Source organism: Mirounga angustirostris, unplaced genomic scaffold (genome assembly GCF_029215605.1).
Source record: "Mirounga angustirostris isolate CCGP_5_RB_7025 unplaced genomic scaffold, mMirAng1.0.hap1 SCAF_2, whole genome shotgun sequence".
NCBI classification, from domain to species: domain Eukaryota; kingdom Metazoa; phylum Chordata; class Mammalia; order Carnivora; family Phocidae; genus Mirounga; species Mirounga angustirostris.
This window is the reverse complement of record NW_026991710.1, coordinates 107,044,015-107,064,851: the sequence shown is the minus strand read 5'-3', so window position 1 is coordinate 107,064,851 and position 20,837 is coordinate 107,044,015. Positions and strand designations below refer to the sequence as shown.

At 36.5% G+C, this 20,837-nt stretch overlaps 1 protein-coding gene across 19 annotated transcripts in view; it reads right to left on the bottom strand.

Moving 5' to 3' along the window:
* Positions 1 to 20,837, bottom strand: part of LARP1B (La ribonucleoprotein 1B) — a 129,995-nt gene that overhangs the window by 51,259 nt on the left and 57,899 nt on the right. The window contains exon 12 of one of the 19 annotated variants that reach the window (XM_054508759.2): positions 6,319 to 15,392. The exons of the other annotated variants lie outside the window; for them this stretch is intronic. Coding sequence (XP_054364734.1) covers positions 15,276 to 15,392 — 117 coding nt within the window. The 3' untranslated portion in view covers positions 6,319 to 15,275. Of the gene's footprint in view, positions 1 to 6,318; positions 15,393 to 20,837 lie in introns of those variants that run through there. 19 annotated transcript variants of the gene reach the window in all.

The following is a 20,837-nucleotide window of genomic DNA, read 5'->3' as shown; positions in this document are numbered from 1 at the left end:
GTCAGACTCCTGATGGTTAAACTACATACATGGAGGACAAGACTCCCTGAGACATATCCAAAAGTAGCTGCTATGAGGTTGAGCTAAAGAGGTATACTAAAGGTCCACAGTGTTGGGAAATGGCAAGCATACAAATCCAGTTGAAAATAGAGACCCCTTGTTAACCACTCAATAATACCCATGGCACCCACAGTGAGATACACTTTAAAATTTAGGCCTTGCTATAAGGTAAAGCCTACACCCTAAAGAAAGATCTACTCTAGGTCCCTAGCATAGCTTAACACAAAATTTGGCAATACACTGGGTAAGACAGAGTTTAGAGAGTAAGTTCTGTCAAGCTAAAGGCTTTCTACAAATCTGACCAAACCAAGGGAAATCAAGCCCACACAATTCCAAGCTGGCCAGCCAACTGAACAAAAAAACCAACATTCATCAAGGGAAGATGACATAATCTATAATCCCTAAAGTATTTACAATGTTCCATAAAATATTTAATTATTAGATGTGAAAAGAAATAGGAATATGTAACCCACAGTCAAGGAAAAGGCAGTCAATAGGAACTATCTTCCAGACAGTTCAAATGTTGGACTTTAAGACAAGGACTTTAAAGCAACTATTATATATTTATGTTTGATAAATTGAAGGAAAAGATAGCCTTAATGAGTGAACAGATAAGGAATCTCAGCAGGAAAAAAGCAAACTACAAAAAACAGAAACTGTAAAACTAAAAAGTTTGTGTTGGATGAGCTTAAAAATAGAGTGGAGACGGCAGACAAAAGAGTGAAATTAAAGACAGATTAGTAGATATAATCCAATCAGTAGAACAACAACAACAAAAAAGGTAAGAAAACAAAAAGAATCTCAGGACCTCTGAAACTATAAAATGGTGGAACATACATATGATTGAAATCCTAAAATAAAAAAATGAATAAGAAAGAGTAGGAAGAAAGAACAGCTAAAATTCTCTCAGAAAACCTTCAAATTATTGGTCCACGAATTTCAGTTAACCCTAAATGGAATGGATTCAAAGAAAAGCAGTCTGAGGGGCGCCTGGGTGGCTCAGTTGTTAAGCGTCTGCCTTCGGCTCAGGTCATGATCCCAGGGTCCTGGGATCGAGCCCCGCATCGGGCTCCCTGCTCAGCAGGGAGCCTGCTTCTCCCTCTCCCAGTCCCCCTGCTTGTGTCCCCTCTCTCACTGTCTCTCTGTCAAATAAATAAAAATCTAAAAAAAAAAAAAAAAAAAAAGAATGAAAAGCAGTCTGAGACACATCATAATAAAATTGCTGAAAATCAGTGGTAAACTGGAAATCCTGAAAACAGCCAGACAGGGGAAAAAAAGACTCTTTATATACAGGGGAACAATACAAATAATGGTTGACTTCTAATTAGAAACTGTTTAAGGCCTAAAGATAACAGAGTATCATCTTTAAAATGCCAAAAGGAAAAACTTTCAATTCAGATTCTGTATCTAGTAAAGATATCATCCAAATATCAGTGTCAAATAAGGATATTAAAGACATTCTCAGGTAAACAAAAACTGGGATGATCTGTCAGCAGACCTGCACTACAAGAAATGCTAGAAAGTGCTCTTCACGCTGAAAGAGAAATGATAGCAGATAGAAACATAGTATAGAAAGGAATTAAAAGGATAAATATAAAATACTATTATACTAAGTGAAAGAAGTCAGAGAAATACAAATACCATATAATTTCACTTACATGTGGAATCTACAAAACAAAACAAATGAATAAACAAACCAAAAGCAGAATCAGACCTACAAATACAGAGAACAAACTACTGCCACAGGGGAAGGATAGGGGAATGGGCAAAATGGGCGAGAGGGACTGGGAGATACAAGAATCCAGTTAAGGAATGAATAAGTCATGGGGATAAAAGGTGCACCCTGTCAATGGTATTGTAATGGTGTTGTAACAGACCATAGCTACACTTGTGGTGAGAATACCATAAGGTATAGACTTGGATCACTATGTTGTACACCTGAAACTAATATAACATTGTGTGCCAACTATACTCAAATTTTGAAAAATTTAGGTAATTTTGTGTTGGTGGGAAAAAAAGACTTGTTTTCTTTTCACAATTTCTTTAAAAGACCGCTGATACCTTTTGTTTTTTAAGACAAGTGATAACTTTAAAGCAAAATAACATTTTACGGGGCGCCCGGGTGGCTCAGTCGTTAAGCATCTGCCTTCGGCTCAGGTCATGGTCCCAGGGTCCTGGGATCAAGCCCCGCATCGGGCTCCCTGCTCGATGGGAGGCCTGCTTCTCCCTCTCCCACTCCCCCTGCTTGTGTTCCCTCTCTTGCTGTGTCTCTCTCTGTCAAATAAATAAATAAAATCTTTAAAAAAAAATTTTTAAAAAAAGCAAAATAACATTTTAACATGGGATTTACAATACATGTGAAAGAATATAACAATAGATAGCACAAAGGTAATGGAATTATATTTTTGTAATTACATATTTGTAAGCCTAAAAGTATTAAATGTTAGCTGAGAAGTAAAAAGTATAAAGTGGTACAGTAATGGCTCTAAATAAATTTTGAAGTTAAGGAAGCATATTATTAGCCCTAGAGTTAATCACTAACATAAAAACTACAAAGAGGCATAACTAATATTCCAAAGAGGAAACAAAATATCGTAAAATGTTTAACCCAAGAGGATCTAATATTTAAAGGACTCTAATATTTAAAAATTTTAAATCATGTATATATTTTTTAAGATTTTATTTATTTATTTGACAGAGAGAGACACAGCGAGAGAGGGAACACAAGCAGGGGGAGTGGGAGAGGGAGAAGCAGACTCCCTGCCAAGCAAGGAGTCCGATGTGGGGCTCGATCCCAGGACCCTGGGATCATGACCTGAGCTGAAAGCAGACGCTTCCTGACTGAGCCACCCAGGTGCCCCTAAATCATATTTCTAAATAATCTATGAACAAAAGAAGAAATCACAAGGGAAATTATGAAATATTTCAACTACATGATAACACAGCAGATCAAAATTTGCCAGAAGTCAAACCAAAGCTTGGAGAAATTTACCTTTAAATGACTGTAAAAGGAAGAAAGGTTTACTAGTGAAAAATATGTTTTAACCTTAGGAAGCTAGAAAATAAGAGCAAATTAAATCCAAAGTAAACAAAAATAAGTAATATATAGTAAAAATCAATGATACAGAAACAACACACTAAGAACATAAAACAGTATTTTATCAAACACTTTATATTGTGGTTTTAACATACATGTTCCTAATTAATAATAAGGTTAAGCATTTTTTTCATTTGTCTATTAGTCATGTGGATTTCCTCTTTTCCAAAAACCACATCCCTGGCTTTTGGTGATTTTTAAAAGGGGCTTTCTGTGTTTGCCTATTGAGTCTTAAGAATTCTAACACACTCTGAATAATCATTTGGGGCCATATATATTCTAAAATATATTCTCTCATTTGAAAATTATCTGTTTTCCACATTCTTTAAAAAACATACTTTTTTGTTGTTTTTAAGAGATTTGTTTATAATTTGCAGTTTCAGGTGTACAATATAATGATTCATTATTCACTGCTCATAAGTGTATTCTTACCCTCCCTTATTTCACCCATCCCCTCACCCACTACCCCTCTGACAACCACAAGCTTTTTCTCTATTTTAAGAGTCTGTTTTTCAGTTTCTCTTGTTTGTTCATTTATCTTGTTTCATATACGTATAAATTCCACGAGTGAAAAGCATATGGTATTTGTCTTTCTCTGAGTGACTTACTGCACTTGGCATTATACCCTCTAGGTCTATCCATGTTGTTGCAAATGGCAAGAGCTCATTCTTTTTTATGGCTAGGTAATATTTCACTAATTATATATACATATATATATATGGAATAAAATATATATAACACTTGTTCATTCATCAATCAATGCACATTTGGGCTGTTTTCATATCATGGCTATGGTAAATAATGCTGCAATAAATATATGGGTGCATAGATCTTTCTGAATTAGTGTTTTTGTTTTCTTTGGGTAAATACCCAGTAGAAGAATTATTGGATCATATGGTAATTCTACTTTAAATTTTTTAAGGAACCTCCATACTATTTTCCACAGTGGCTGCACCAGCTTCCATTACCACCAACAGTGCACAAGGGTTCCTTTTTTCTACATCTTTGCCAACATTTGTTATTTCTTGATTTTGATTATAGCCATTCTGACAGGTATAAGGTGATCTCTCATCGTGGCTTTAATTTGCATTTCCTTGATGGTTAGTGATGTTGGGCATCTTTCATGTGTCTGCTGGCCATCTGTACGCCTATTCAAGCCCTCTGCCCATCTTTGGATTATTTGCTTTTTGGTGTTGAATACTGTAAGTTTTCTATGTATTTTAAATATTAGCCCCTTATTGGATACATCATTTGCAAATATTTTCTCCCATTCAGTAGGTTGCCTTGTTTTTTTGATGGTTTCCTTTGCTGTGCAAAAACCTTTTATTTTGGTGTAGTCCCAATAGTTTCATTTTGCTTTTGTTTCTCTTGTCTTAGAAGACATATCTAGAAAGAGATTGCCATGGCTGATGTCAAAAGATATTACTGCTGGGGCACCTGGGTGGCTCAGTCGGCTAAGCGTCTCCCTTCGGCTCAGGTCATGATCCCAAGGGTCCTGGGATCGAGCCCTGCATTGGGCTCCCTGCTCAGCAGGGAGCCTGCTTCTCCTTCTCCCTCTGCCTGCCTGTCTGCCTGCTTGTGATCTCTGTCAAATAAATAAAATCTTTAAAAAAAAAAAAAAAGGTATTACTGCTTCTGTTTTAGGAGTTCTATGGTTTCAAGTCTTACATTTAAGGTCCTTAATCGATCTTGAGTTTACTTTTGTATATTATGTAAAAAGGTGGTCCAGGTTCTTTTTTTTTTTTTTTTTTTAAAGATTTTATTTGAGAGAGAGAATGAGACAGAGAGAGCACGAGATCGGGGAGGGTCAGAGGGAGAAGCAGGCTCCCCGCCGAGCAGGGAGCCCGATGTGGGACTCAATCCTGGGACTCCAGGATCATGACCTGAGCCGAAGGCAGTCGCTTAACCAACTGAGCCACCCAGGCGCCCGGTGGTCCAGTTTCATTCTTTTGCACCTAACTGTTCAGTTTTCCTAGCACCTTTAGCTGAAGAGGTTATCTTTTCTCCATTATATATTCTTGCTTCCTTGGTTATATATTGACCATATATGTGTGGGTTTATTTCTAGGCCCTCTATTCTGCTCCATTAATCTATTTTCTGCCAGTACCATACTGTTTTGATTATTATAGTTTTGTTACATACCTTAAAATTTATGATTGTGATACCTCCAGCTTTGTTCTTCTTTCTTAAGATGCTTTGCAATTTGGAGTCTTTTGTGGTTCCATATGTATTTTAGGATTATTTGTTCTAGTTCTGTGGAAAATGTTGGTGTTTTTATAAAGATTACATTTCTTTGTAGTAATATATTTCATTTGTATTGTATAGATATTTTGACAATGCTGGTTCTTCTAATCCATGAGCACAGTATACCTTTCCATCTGTGTCATCTTCAATTTGTTTCAACAATGTTTAATAGTTTTAAGATACAGGTCTTTCACCTGCTAGGTTAAATTTATTCTTAGGTATTTATTCTTTTTGATCTAATTGTAAATGGGATTATTTTCTTAATTTCTCTTTCTGCTACTTCATTATTAGTGTAAAGGGACTCAACAGATTTCTGTATATTAATTTTGTATTCTGTGACTTACTGAATTCATTTATCAGTAGTTTTCATCAGTCATTTCCAGTAGTTTTTTGGTGGATTCTTTAGGGCTTTCTATATATATTATTGTATATATATTCAATCTGCCAATAATGAAAGTTTTACTTCTTTACCAATTTGGAAGCCTTTTATTTTTTTTTCCTGTGCGACTGCTGTGGCTATGACTTCCAGTACTATGCTGAATAAAAATGGTGTTAGACCATCCTTGTCTTGTTCCTGACCTAGCTGAAAGTTAATGAATTTCATTCATCTTCTTAAAGAACCACTCCTGGTTTCATTAATCTGTTTTATTTTTTTAGTCTCTATTTCTGCTCTGATCTTTATTATTTCTTTCCTTCTACTTCTTTTTCAACCTCCCGTAGGTGTAAAATCAAGTTGGTTGAGATATTTTTTGCTTCTTGTGGTAGGCCTGTATTGCTACAATCTTCCCTCTTAGAACAGCTTTTACTAAGTATCCCAAAGTTTTTGGACCATTGTGTTTTCATTCTCATTTGTCTCTATGTATTTTTTTATTTCCTCTTTGACTTCTTGGTTGACTCATTCATTGTTTAGTAGCATGTTATTTAGCCTCCATGTATTTGTGTTCTTTCCAAGATTTTTTTTTTTTAAGATTTATTTATTTAATTGACAGAGAGAGACAGCAAGAGAAGGAACACAAGCAGGGGCAGAGGGAGAGGGAGAAGCAGACTCCCCCTTGAGCAGGGAGCCCAATGCGGGGCTCGATCCCAGGACCCTGGGATCATGACCCGAGCCAAAGGCAGTCGCTTAACCAACTGAGCCACCCAGGCGCCCCTCCAAGATATTTTTTATTTGAGAGATCATGTGAGAGCACAAGCAGGGGGAAGGCCAAGGGAGAGGGAGAAGCAAGCTCCCTGCTAAGCATGGAGCCCAACAACATGGGGCTCAATCCCAGGACCTTGAGATCAGGACCTGAGTTGAAAGCAGATGCTTAACCGACTGAGCCACCCAGGCACCCCTCAACCTTTTTCTTGTGGTTGATACCCAGTTTCATACTGTTTGGTTGAAAATGATGGTTTCCAATTTTAAAATTTTATTGAGACTTGTTTTGTTGACCTAATATATCTATTCTGGATAATGTTCCACATGCACTTAGGGAATGTGTATTCTAGAGGCACCTTGGTGGCTCAGTTGGTTAAACGCCCAATTCGACTTTGGCTCAGGTCATGATCTTGGGTTATGGGATTGAGCCCCACATCGAGCTCCATGCTCAGGACAGAATGCTTGGGATTCTCTCTCTCCCTCTCCCCTTCCCCCCGCTGGCTCATGCAGGTGCTCTCAATAGATAAAATCTTGGAAAAATAATGTGTGTTTTGTTGTTTTTTGGATGGAACATTGTATCTATTAGGTCCATTTGGTCCACATGTCATTCAAAGCCACCTTTTCCTTGATTTTCTGTCTGAAAGAAATATCCATTGATGTAAATGGGGGTTAAAGTCTGCTACTATTATTGTGTTACTGTCAATTTCTTCCTTTATTTCTGTTAATAATTGCTTTATGTATTTAAGTGCTTCCATGTTGGATGCATAAATATTTACAATCGTTTTATCATCTCGTTGGATTGTTCCCTCCATTATGTAGTGTCCTTCTTTGTCTCGTTAGTCTTTGTTTTCAAGCCTATTTTGCCCAACAATATATATTGCTACCCCAGCTTTCTTTTCACTTTCATTTGCATGATAAATGTTTTACTATCCCTTCACTTTCACTCAGCACATCTTTAGGTCCGAAGTCAGTCTCCAAAGTCATGTATAGATAGGTCTTCTTTTTGTAAACTAGGCTGTTATCCTATATCTTCTGATTGGAGCATTTAGTCCATTTATATTTAAATAACTGATAAGTATGTATTTATTGTCATTTTGTTACTTGTTTTACGGTTGTTTTAGTAGTTTTTCCGTGTACCTTTCTTCTCTTGTTCTCATCCTTGTGGTCTGACAGCTTTCTTTAGGACTTTGCTTGGATTCTTTTCTCTTTATTTTTTCTGTATCTATTATAGGTTTTTGTGGTTACCTTAGATTCATATATAACATCTTATGCATATTGCAGTTTATGTTAAACTAATGGTCACTTAAGCTTGAACCCATTCCAAAAGCATTAAATTTTTAATCCCCTCACTCATATTTTATGTATATGATGTCATTCTTTACATCCTTTTATTTCATGCATCCCTTGACTGATTTTTGTAGATATAATGGGATTTACTGCTTTGTGCTTTAACCTCCATACTGGTTACACTGAAATAAAAATCAATACACTAAAGGGAATCAGTGACAGATTAGAAGAGGCAGACGAACGAATCAGCAATCTGGAAGACAGGGTAATGAAAAGCAAATAAGCTGAACAGGGAAAAGGAAAAACTATAAAAAATGAGAAGAGATTAAGGGAACTCAGTAACATCATCAAGCGTAATAACGTTTTCATTATGGGAATCCCAGAAAAATCAAAAAGAAGGGTCAGAAAACTTATTTAACGAAATAACAGCTGAAAACTTCCCTAATCTGGAAAAAGAGAAATCCAGATCCAGAGAACAGAGAGAGCACCCAACAAAATTAACCCAAAGAGGTTTATACCAAGACACAATAAGCAAAATGGCATAAAAGTAGCGATAAAGAGAGAATTTTTTTTTTTTTAAGATTTTATTTATTTATTTGACAGAGAGAGATAGCAACAGCAGGAACACAAGCAGGGGGAGTGAGAGAGGGAGAAGCAGGCTTCCCGCCAAGCAGGGAGCCCGATGCAGGGCTCGATCCCAGGACCCTGGGATCATGACCTGAGCCGAAGGCAGACGCTTAACGACTGAGCCACCCAGGCGCCCCAAGAGAGAATTTTAAAAGGAGTAAGAGAAAACAAGTTATATACAATGGAAACCCTGTAAGGCTATCAGCTGATTTTTTAGTAGAAACTTTGCAGGCCAGTAGAGAGTGGCATGATATACTCAAAGTACTGAAAGGAAAAAACTCTGCAACCAAGAACACTCTACCCAGCAAAGTTATGATTCAGAATAGAAGAACAGAGTTTCCCAGACAAAAGTTAAAGGAGTTTATTATCACTAAACAAGCATGAAGTTAATTCTTTGAGTGGGAAGAAAAGGCCATAATCAGGAGTAAGAAAATTATGACACGAAAAAATTTCACAGCTAAATGCAAACATACAAAATTAATCACTTATGAATATACTTATTTTTAATGGTATAAAATGCATCAGTAACTTTGTATATTTATGGAAAAAAGCCTTCCTTCACCTTCCCCCACAAGGGGGAAGATATTTTCTCAGAAAAGGTTTATTGTTTTGTCTTTCACATTTAGGTTTCTAATCCACTTAAAAGTAATGTAAATGTAGTTTGAGGCAGGGTTCAAATTTCACTTTTTCCCCCATAAAAGTATCTTACTGACTCATTATTAAGTAGTGCATTCTTTCCCCATTGCTCTGTAATATAACCACCTGTGTCATACATCCTGTGTCTATATATAAGTAAAATATTCCTGGTTCTCTATTCTCTCAAATTATCTATATATGCATTACCAACATTTCATTATTTTAATTATTAGAGCTTTATTAAAAATCTTAATATCTGGTAGGACAAGTCAACTTTGCACTTTTAAAAGTGACTTTGTGGGCCCCTGGGTGGCTCAGTTGTTAAGTGTCTGCCTTCAGCTCAGCTCATGATCCCAGGGTCCTGGGATCGAGCCCCACATCAGGCTCCCTGCTCGGCGGGAAGCCTGCTTCTCCCTCTCCCAGTCCCCCTGCTTGTGTTCCCTCTCTCGCTGTGTCTCTTGTCTGTCAAATAAATAAATAAAATCTTAAAAAGAAAAAAAGTGTCTTTTGCTATTTTTTTTTTTTTACAGAGGGAGGGGGAGAGAGAGAGAGAGTAGGCAGGAAAGGGGGACACAGGGAGAGAGACAATCCCAAGCAGGCTCCACGCCCAGCGCAGAGCATGATGTGGGGCTCAATCCCACAAACCTGAGATCATGACCCCATCCAAAATCAAGAGTCAGACACCTAACAGACTGAGCCACCCAGGTGACCTAAAAGTATCTTTGCTACTTTTAACATTTTGCACTTGCATATAAATTTTGGAATCAGCTCCTCCTAATAGGAAGGGAGTAAAGGAAAGAATGAGGGGAAAAACTTGGGGGACTGCAATGAATATATATATCAAGATGTTGAGGACCATTTCTACAATGTTAATTCTTGCAGTCTGTGAAGATAGCATCTCTATTTATAGCTCTTAACATCTTTTTAATAAAGTTTATAATGCTTGCCACAAAAATCTTGCACATATTTTGTTACAATTATCCTAGTTACTTCTTACCTCTTTAAGATTTTTATTCATTTGAGAGAGAGACAGACAGAGCACAATCAGGGGGAGGGGCAGAGGGAGAGGGAGAAGCAGACTCCCTGCTGAGCTGGGAGCCTGATGCTAGGCCCGGTCCCAGGACCTAAAGATTGTGACCTGAACCAAAGGCAGACACTCAACCGTCTGAGCCACCCAGGCACCCCTGCTTCTTACTTCTTGCTGCTATTATAAACAGCTTTTTTTTTTTAATTTTCATTTTTCTGGTTGCTAGAAAAAATGCAAAGAGATTTATTGATCTTTATATCTAGGAATCTTGCTGCAGACTAATAATTCTAGTAATCTTTAAATTTCTAGGATTTCTAAAATAGCTATTAAAATCTTTAAAAAAATAAAATAGCTATTAACTTCATCCTATTCTTTAAATGAATGCTTTAAATTTTTTACCATTATGTATAATGTTAAATGCAGGTTCCTGTGCAGATATTTTTATTTGGGTTATAGAAACTTACATCTATTTTGTGAATTCTTTTTTCTAAATCCTAAATACATATAAGCTTATCAAATGCTACTGCTACATCTATTAAGTTTATATTTTTTCTCTTATAACCTCTATTTTTCTCTTTTCTCTATGTGGCAAACTGGTATCCTAAGGCTAAATTAGCCTGATTCTGAAATAAATTCAATTTATTAAACTTATATTCCATGAGTTCTAGAAAATTCTTAGCCCTATATCTTCATATATTGCCTCAGCCCCCCCTTTCTCCCTGCTCTTTCTGGAACTATAGTTAGATCTGTACATTGGATTTTCTAACTCCAATTCCTGAATGTCTTTCATAATTTCCCTCTCACACTGTTTCATTGTGGGTAATTTCTGCCAACCTCTCTTCCAACTTACTAATTCTCAGTGTCTTGTCAGCTTTGTCTCACCTATTAAATCCAACTATGAATTCTTAATTTTACATGAATATTCACTTATAGGAAATTCCATTCATTTTTTTCAAATCTCCTTTTTATTTTCCCATTCTCATACTTTGAACTTCATCATTTATTAATTGAACTATGTAAAACATTTATTTTATATACTATGGCTGCTATTCTGTGACTGGGTAATTCCAACATTCAAATTATCTGTGAGTTTCTTTCTGCTGTCATTTCAGCTGTAGAATGCACTTGGTATCTTATTTCAGTGAGTGTTTAATAATTTTTTTCTCAGAGCTACTTATTTTCTTCAGAAAATATTTTATCGAACTATTTTGAGGCTTGGAATGAAGTCAGTCTGGGAAGCAATCTACAACTAATGGGCCAAAATATTTGGTAAAGTCAAAAATATTTACTATCCAGCCTGATACAGAAGAGTCTGCCATCCTCAGTTCCTCCAAAGATGATATGGTTTGCTTATGCCACGCACCTGTGATTATTAACAGCCCAGAATTACTTTATATTGTCAGTTTTAACTTTTTTCAGACTAATAAAATATATTATGAATTTCAACTGAATATCCATAAATGACTACCAGCACATAGTTACTTCTCAGAGCACTTTCCACCTGCCTCCATTCAGAACCAAGACCCGGGTATGCAATTTTTCTTAGTTTCTTTATGACTCAAATGAATGGTGAGTTCATTTCTAGTTCACTGTCACACTGAAGATATAGCCTCGTCTCCTATTTTACTTCCTCACTTGGGTGGATCCTAGGGTTTATCTCCTGTACCATGTTCATAAGGCTATGAATTTCAAAATGAAGTTCACCTTATTTAGTACATGTCTTCAGAGTAAACACCTGTCCTTGAACTCAGTTTCTTTCTCTAGATTCTCACTTTAATCTGTGGAATTAGTGAGTATACCTTATTTTTTGTAAATTTTTTCAATAATTTTATCTAGGATTTTTACTTATTCTCCACAGAAGGATCATCTGGGAACTTACCCTTACATATAATCATATACAGAACACTTGAATCAACCTCCTTCACTTGTATTTTGCTATACCAGAGGTTTATATAAGGTGCTGTGGAAAGAGCAGGAAGTGGAAACCAGGAAAGGATGCTCAAAGAAGCTGATGTCCAATCAAGTCTGAAATATGAATAGGAGTTTGTCTAACAAAGATGATGGGCAAGAGCATTTGAAGACTTTGAAGAAACATATGGAAAAGCTCAGAGATAAGAAGAGTATCTTTGGGAAACTAAGTATTTCAATGTACAAAGAGAGGAGCAATAAGGGTGGAAAAGTAGAAAGAGAGATATGGAAGAATTCATGAAATATGAGAGTACAAATGAGGCTTACTGACTAATGTGAGGCAAGAGGGCTATACCCATGACAATGTTCAGGGATCATAGAGCCAATTATCAAGATAAGAATCATAGAGCAATGTAGAGTTTTTTGTTTTGTTTGGAGAGGAAAAGGAGCTGGGGGTGGGTGGGGGGTTGAATTATGAAATAATAAATTGTTTGGGGCATGTTGATTTTTAAAGGCCTCTAGGACAAATATGATGAAATGTCCCAGGAAACACCTAGATACACTGTACCTGAAATTTAGGATCAAAATCTAGCCTAGACATAAAAGAGTTGGGATTAAAAACAACAGCCACAAATGAAGCCCTGAGTAGAAAGACGGCCTAGGGAGAATAGTTGAGTCTTAAGTCATAAGCCTAGGAATCGCCGGCATTTAAGGAAAAAGAGAAGCATGTAAATCGAACTGAAAAAGAGTGGCTTTAGAAGTAGGAGGAAAAGCAAAAAAAAAAAATTGACTAATGGGAAAGCCAAATAAATGTTCAAGATCAAGTAAGATCTAGATAGTCTTTGATCCATCGGTTTTAGAAATCAGTCAGTAATAATCTCAGTACTATCCTCCATTTTCCTCTGTCTGGTCTCTCTGGTCTAAAGCCTCTACAGTAAAACTTCCTCCAAAAGAAGTAGCCTCTATTCTCCCACTGCTCACTAGGAATCTTCGATTTTTCTAAGAACGCTAGTCTCTCATTCTACAAAAATGACTTTTTATCTTCATCACTCTCGACACTTTCACCAGCCCCATAACCTTGACCCAGTTCACTGAGAAAGGTTAAATCATGAGAAGGAACTCACTCCCTCATATTTCCACCACCAAATCTACAAGCTCTCCCACACCCATGTTCTACTTCTCTCCAGATAAAGACAGGATCACTTTGAAGGCCAATACACTTCTATATAAATGCTTCTCAACTAGAGGTGATTTTGCTCACAACTCCCCTAAAGGGTAGGGTGCTACTGGCATCTGAAGGGTAGAGGTCAGGGATAATGCTAACCATCCAATGTTGCAAGACAGTCCCAACAAAGAATTACCTGATTCAAAATGTCAGTAGTACTGAGGCTGACAAACCCTGCTCCACATGTTCTGAATCCCTTCCTGTCTCTGAGAACTTAGCCCCATTTTTCTACTCCCTTCTGTATTTTCAACTCTCCCTTTCTACTCAACCATTCCTGTCACCTGTAAATGTTCCAGTATTTTCCATTCTTTAAAAATATACAAACACACACACACACCACAATCTCTGACTGCTTATGTCCCTTTAGGTACTATTTCTCCAATACTTTATACCAAAGTTCAATACTTGTATTATTCAATATAATATTTAATACTCACATACATTTGAATGTATTATACTCATATTTCCACTAGTCATTTCTTCAGACTTTTCCCCCAACTGTTCCACTGAGGTAACTCAGCAAGTTTCTTCTTTCCTGTTTATGAAGAGGCTTATAACTAAATTCAATGGTCAATTATGGTACTTATCTATTGCAAAGATTTTCTGGTCTAATTATCTCCATCCACCCACCCTACTCCCAATGACACCATCATCATAAATTACTAAAAGATTGTATTTTCAGTAGTCAGTCATGTTCACTACTACATTCCCAGTTCCCAGCACCATCAGGCACTCAAATATATGTTAATGACTGAATCCCTGGCAAAGAGTTAATTTCTTATGAAGCTACCATATTTGAAGTATGTATGTCAAGATAAGACACTAACATATGCAAGGGATTATGGCTGGAATTTAAACAATGGGGCAAAACCTGAAATCAGGTCTCCTGATTCAGCTGTCTCTCCAGCAGGAAGTCAATTCAAAACATTTTTCAAAAAAATTTCAAGATTTTATTTTTAAGTAATCTCTACACCCAGCATGGGGCTCAAACTCACAACCCCGAGAGCGTCACATGCTCTACCAACAGAGCCAGCCAGGCACCCCTCAAAACATTTCTAAAGTGCGTGACTACACTTGATTTGGGGCCTCATGTTGTACATGAGAGTAAAGTGATCTGAGAATCTTTCAGACTAAGGTATTAGAAGGAAGAATTAAGAATTTCACATTTTAGGGCACTTGGGTGGCTCAGTCTGTTAAGAATCTGCCTTTGGCTCAGGTCATGATCTCAGGGTCCTGCCAGAGTCCCACATCCGGCTCCTTGCTCAGCAGGGAGCCTGCATCTCCCTCTCCCTGCTTGTACTCTCTCTCTAATAAATAAAATCTCAAAAAAAAAAAAAAAAAAAAAAAGGAATTTTACATTTTAAAATACACAAAAGGATTGGGCGCCTGGGTGGCTCAGTTGGTTAAGCGACTGCCTTCGGCTCAGGTCATGATCCTGGAGTCCCGGGATTGAGTCCCACATCGGGCTCCCTGTTCGGCGGGGAGTCTGCTTCTCCCTCTGACCCTCCTCCCTCTCATGCTCTCTGTCTCTCATTCTCTCTCTTGCAAATAAATAAAATCTTAAAAAAAAAAAAAATACACAAAAGGATTAATCATGGAAATGTCTAACATTGTGGCACCCAGGAAGAACTCCACAGACTATACTTTGAATCAGTCACAATTTCTATGTAAAGCCTGAAGCTTCTGATTCTTTAAACTCCTGGTCTCTCCTGCACTGGTATCATTAATTATTACTGGTCCCACACAACTATAATATGGTCTTTGTTCTTTCTCCCACATGCCCAGTCTTTATGGTTTCCAAGTCTCTACAACCCTATGAGGTAGAAAAGAATGACCCCCATCTGAGATTCATAGAAGTTTTTAGTCCAAAACTGTACTCAGTGAACTTGCACACAAGTTGATTCTTGGTCAGGAACAGGCCTCAGTTTTGCCAGAAAGGTTCTCAACTTGGTGTTCTTCACTAGTGAGAAAAGAAACAGCTCAACTGGTAGTGAGGGAAAATTTAGATGACTCTCTTCTTGCCAAGTCAATATGATGCCCATATGATGTCTGCCAGGTGATGATGTGGTATCTCTTGGTGATTTGTACACCATTTCCAGCTATATACCAAAGACTTCACCACAGTTGAAGTTCCTCTCACTACCTGCAACAAATACAGACAAGGGCCTACTTGCATTTGTAAGGGGAATGTGGCAAGTAGTCAGCAAAATCAAGAGCAGCCACTGGGTATCCACAATTCCAGAACATTATCTGGGTCAAGGTAGAAGAGAGAGCCCCCACTCAGTATACTCTCAACAATGTCTCTGCAATGGTCTCGGTCATTCAGCAACTGGAAATGTTTTCTTACACAACACAAAGCCAGTAACTCCAAGACCACCTCTGGAAATTGCCACTTAGACCACCAGTGATTAACTTCACACAATACTCCAGGAAGTACTGGACAAAGCTGGCATACTGTACAACAGCAAATGTTATGAGCCTAAAGATGAGATTATAAGCAGGCTGACCGATGTGATTCAGAAGCTTTCAATTTGAAGGTTCTTCTTGAAATGCTGGAAACAAAGGTATGAATATATATATTTAGGTTTCTACATAAACAACTGGGACAGAGAGTATAATGATTGAGGAACTGGTTGTAATGGTTTCTCTCCCTTGTTCTGCAGATTCAAACTAAAGATTTCTAATTAGGGGGCAGTATCATGAGAGATAGTAGACTGGGCAGTCCCTGAACTTCATGTGCCCAGAGGCAAGCGAGCACTATGAGTAAACAGACACAGAGGCCCACCAGCACATCTCTGAGATGGAAGGCCTATCTGTATCTCTTCTATTAATAGTGCCTTCAACACTGTCCAAGTTTCCACCACCACCCCAAGCAGACCACTGGGTAAGAATAGTTAGATGCAAAAAAAAACAAAGACAGGCTCAACCTACCTTGAGTTTTAGCCCAAGGAGCAACAACCCTGCAGCTCCAAGAAGTGAATTAGTCAGCTCTGGCTTGCCTCTTATTGTCCCACACATCCCAGTTCATGCTAGCCTGGTTTTAAGTATTATTAGGAAATATGCCATACAGAAGAATGTATTAAATATACATGTGCAACTTATCCAGAAAAATATTCATATAACAACTAGAAACACAACACTGTTAGTACATTAGAACCTGTGTATCCTAGTCCCTCACCCCCCAAATCACCAAAATTCTGACCTGAAATTCTGATCAATCATTCCTGGCTTTTCTTTATATGACCTTCTATGTATACATACACTTCTGAAAGATACATGTTTGATTTGACCTGCCCTTGAGCTTTATGGAATCACACACTGTATATAACCATTCTTAACTTCTTACACTTAGCTCTTCTCAAGATTCATTCATAAAGGTGTTTATAGCTGTCATTCATTTTCACTACTATATAATTTATACACTGTATACTATACCATAACATGTCCAGTCAGTAGCTGATAGGTATTTTAGTTATTTCCAATCTGTGAATATAATGAACAATTTTGCTATTTTGCCATGTATTGTTGCTGATGAACACTTTTAAGTTCCACTAGAGCAGTGCTGTCCAATATACACATAATGAAAACCACAAGTAATTCTAAATTTTCCAGTAGCTACATTAAAAACATTTTTTTAATATTTTATTTAACCAAATATATTATCATTTCAATATGCAATAATTATAAAGATCATTGAGATATTTTACATTCTTCTTAACTAAGCCTTCAAAATCCAATACTGTACATTTAAAGCAAATCTCCTTTTGGACTAGTCATTTTGAAAACTCAATAACCACAGGTGGTTAATGTTGGAACAATGCAACTCAAGAGCATTTTTTTTTTTAAGATTTTATTTATTTATTTGACTTATGTAAGCAGGGGGAGTGGCAGGCAGAGGGAGAGGGAGAAGCAGGCTCCCCACTGATCAAGGAGCCAGATGTGGGACTTGCAGGACCCTGGGATCATGACCCCGAGCAGAAGGCAGACGTTTAGTTGAGCCACCCAGGCACTCAAGAGCATATTCTTAAGTACAGATGGTAAGCATAAGATATGGTTTCACATTTTTTACTCCCACAGATTAATAAAGTTCTTGTTCCAAATATTCCCAAACATTAGTCTGTTTTAATTTTGCTCACATGGGCTTCATGAAATATTTCACTGACATTTTAATTTGCATCTTCTTAATAATGTTAAACACTTTTTCATGATTTCAACCATTTGGGCTTCATCTTTCATGAAATGCTGGTTCATGTCTTATAATCAGTTTCTACTGCATCTTTTATTGATTTGTACATTTTTTTTTTAATTTTCCTGAAGTAATCTCCATGCCCAATGTGGGGCCTGAACTCACTACCCGAGATCAAGGGCCGCATGCTCTATCAACTGAGCCAACCAGGTGCCCCTATGCATTTGTTTTACAATACTTATCACACCATGAATGGAAACTATTTTTTTTTTTCGCTTCATGAACTACATATGCACTCTTGATGTTTAATAAAAAATTATTTGTGATAAACTTTTTTATTTTGTCCTTTATGGTTGTGTATTTTGTGTCCACTTAAGAAACCTTTCCCTACTGTGAGATCATGAAAATCTTTTACTATTATCCCTTCACAGCGTTTTGCTTTTGCCTTTCACGGGAATAGTTTCGATTGACACTAGAAGGCAGAAGCCTGTAATTTCACTTTCTTCCCCCACACACAATTTTCCCAGAACCACATATGAAAAATCAGATTTTCTCCTTGATTTGTAATACTACCTGTCATTCACCAAGTGTGCATATATGCATGCAACCATTTTGGGACTTCCCATTCCATTTCTACGGTCCGTATCTTTAATTTGCTAAAACGAGTTGCCCTGCTTTTAGGAGTGTGATGAGTTTCTTGTCCCTTATATTTTCATATAAATTTTAGAATCAGCTTATCAAATTCCTTTGAAAAAAATCTGTTGAAATACTTACTGGTATTTAATTGACTTTTGAATTGACTTTGGGAAAATTACCCTCTTTACCACACTGGATCTTTCAAACGTGAGCTTGTTATTTCTCTCCCTACTTATGTCTTTACTAACACCTTTAATTATAATAATCTCCTTAAAAGTCTGGTTAAAACTTTTACCTTTTCAAAGGTCTGTCTTCTAAAAGATCTATCCTATGGGAGGCAGAAGGGTCCTTCAAAGATATCCAGATCCCAATCCCTGTAACGTGATTATGTTAAATAAATGCAAAAAGGAATTTGCACATGTAATTCAGATTTCTAATAAATGACCTTAAAATAGGGAGCTTACTTTCAGAAGTGAATTTGATTTGATAAAAGTTTAAAATATTTATACCTAGATAACCTATAATGCTGAATTCTCATATTCTCATGAATTTCTCATTCATGTTCTCTTCAGGTTATCAGTATCAAGGTTACGCTCTTCTCATAAAATACCTGAAGTATTTATTTTTCGCCTACTCATTCAACAAGTATCTGAGTATTTACTATTAGCTCTATTCACTGGAAATACTTGTGCATGGCTGGAATTATTCCAATTTTAGAAAAACATGCTAATAAAGCCAAGTTTTCTCCAAGTTTGAAGATTTATAAAAATGGTTTCTATCAACTTTCTTTTCCAATAAATTTTGGTAAGTTACATATTTTTCTAGAAATTTCTCCCTAGCTAATGTTCAAATTCTTGGTCTAAAATTCCTTCTTAAATTTTTCCATAATCAGTAATTACATCCCCATTTTTACTGCAGTGAAAATAAGTACATTTTCCTCTTCTTTTTCTTCATTAATATTAGTCTTTCCACAGAGTTAAGTGTTGGTATGATTCTCTTGTGTTAGATCTAATTATTATTTACTTCCATATACTTTTATGGGGATTTATTTTGTTAATTCTTTTTTTTAACTTTCACCTTCTTGGAAGCTATAGCAGATTCTATAATTGTTCAAAGCCTGCATTCCCTAGATTAAGGGATTATGCATATCCACCTTTCACACTTTTTGAGAATATACATTTCCAGCCCCATAAATTTAGCCACCATCATTTGCTTTAGCCAACTGAATGTGAGAAAATTACATAAAGAACATCTAAGCAGCAACTTTAAATACATTTATACACTTTAGCTCAGGCTCTTGTTCATCCCCTATTATTTATGAATGAATAAGCAAGTGCTATATAATGGCTGTTCTTTCAGCATGAATCCCCCCAAAAATAAGTATTTTCCTGATAAGATTCTTGACTTTTAATCATTACAAAATGACTCTTTAGTACTAGTAATGCTTTGTTTTCAAATCTACTTTGTAAATCTATTGTCTGATATCAATATGTACAAAAGCTTTAGTTACTTTTTATTTGGGAGGTAGGTGGATGTTCTTTTACAAAACTTTTACTTTTAATTGGAATAAAAAAACCATAACACAAAACTTACCATCCTAACCATCTTTAAGTGTACTGTTCTATATTGTTAAGTATATTCACTGTTGTGCAACAGAGAGCCAAACATTTTTCATTTAGAAAAACTAAAACTTCACACCAATTAACTCCCCCTTCCTCCCTCTCTGGAAGCAACTGCCAATCTGCTTTGTTTCTATGAATTTGATTTCTTTAGTGCCTCATTTATCAGTGGGATCATAGTGTGTCTTTGTGGCTGATCTCACTGAATATGTCCTCAAAGACCATCCATATTGTATTATGTGACAGATTTCCTTCCTTTTTAAAGGCAGAATAGTATTCCATTAAACATATATACCACATTTTGTTTATCCATTCACCTGATGATGGACATTTGGCCTGCTTTTTGACTATTGTGAATACTACTGCTAAGAACATGACTGTGCAAATATCCTTTTAGTTTTTTGAGGAACGGCCATATTGTTTTCAATAGCAGTTATATCATTTTATGTTCCCATCAACAATGCACAAGGGTTCCAATTTCTCCACATCCTCTACAACAACTGTTGTTTTCTGGGTTATACTTTTTATTTTGAAAGTAGCCATCCTAATGGGTGGGAGGTGATACTTCATTGTGAATTTGATTTGCATTTCTCTAATGAACAGTGATATTGAGCATATTTTCATGTGCTCATTGGACGTTTGTAGATCATCTTTGGAGAAAAGTCTATTCAAGTCCTTTGCCCATTTTTTAAACTGAGTTTCTTGTTGAGTTGTTGGATTTCTTTATATATTCAACAATATTAACTCTATCAGAGGATATGCAAATATTTTCTTCTTTTCTGTAGGTGACTTTTTCATTCTGTTGTAAGTTATTATAATCCCAAACTGTTTTTATTACATGTGCTTTTGGTGTCGTATCCAAGAAATCATTGCCAAATCAAATATGAAGATTCACCCTGTGTTTTCTTCTAGTTTGTCTTTAATCTTCAAAAATTTTTTTACGTATGAAGTTAAGGGAAGGGTCCAACTTTACTCTTTTGCATGTGGCTAACCAGTTTCCCCAACACCGCTTCTTAGATTGTCTTTTCCCATCTAGTGATCTTGGCACACATATTGAAAATCATTTGATCATATAGTCAACTCAAGGATTTGTTTCTGGACTCTATATTCTACTTCATTTTTTCAAGGTCTGTCTGTATGCTTATAC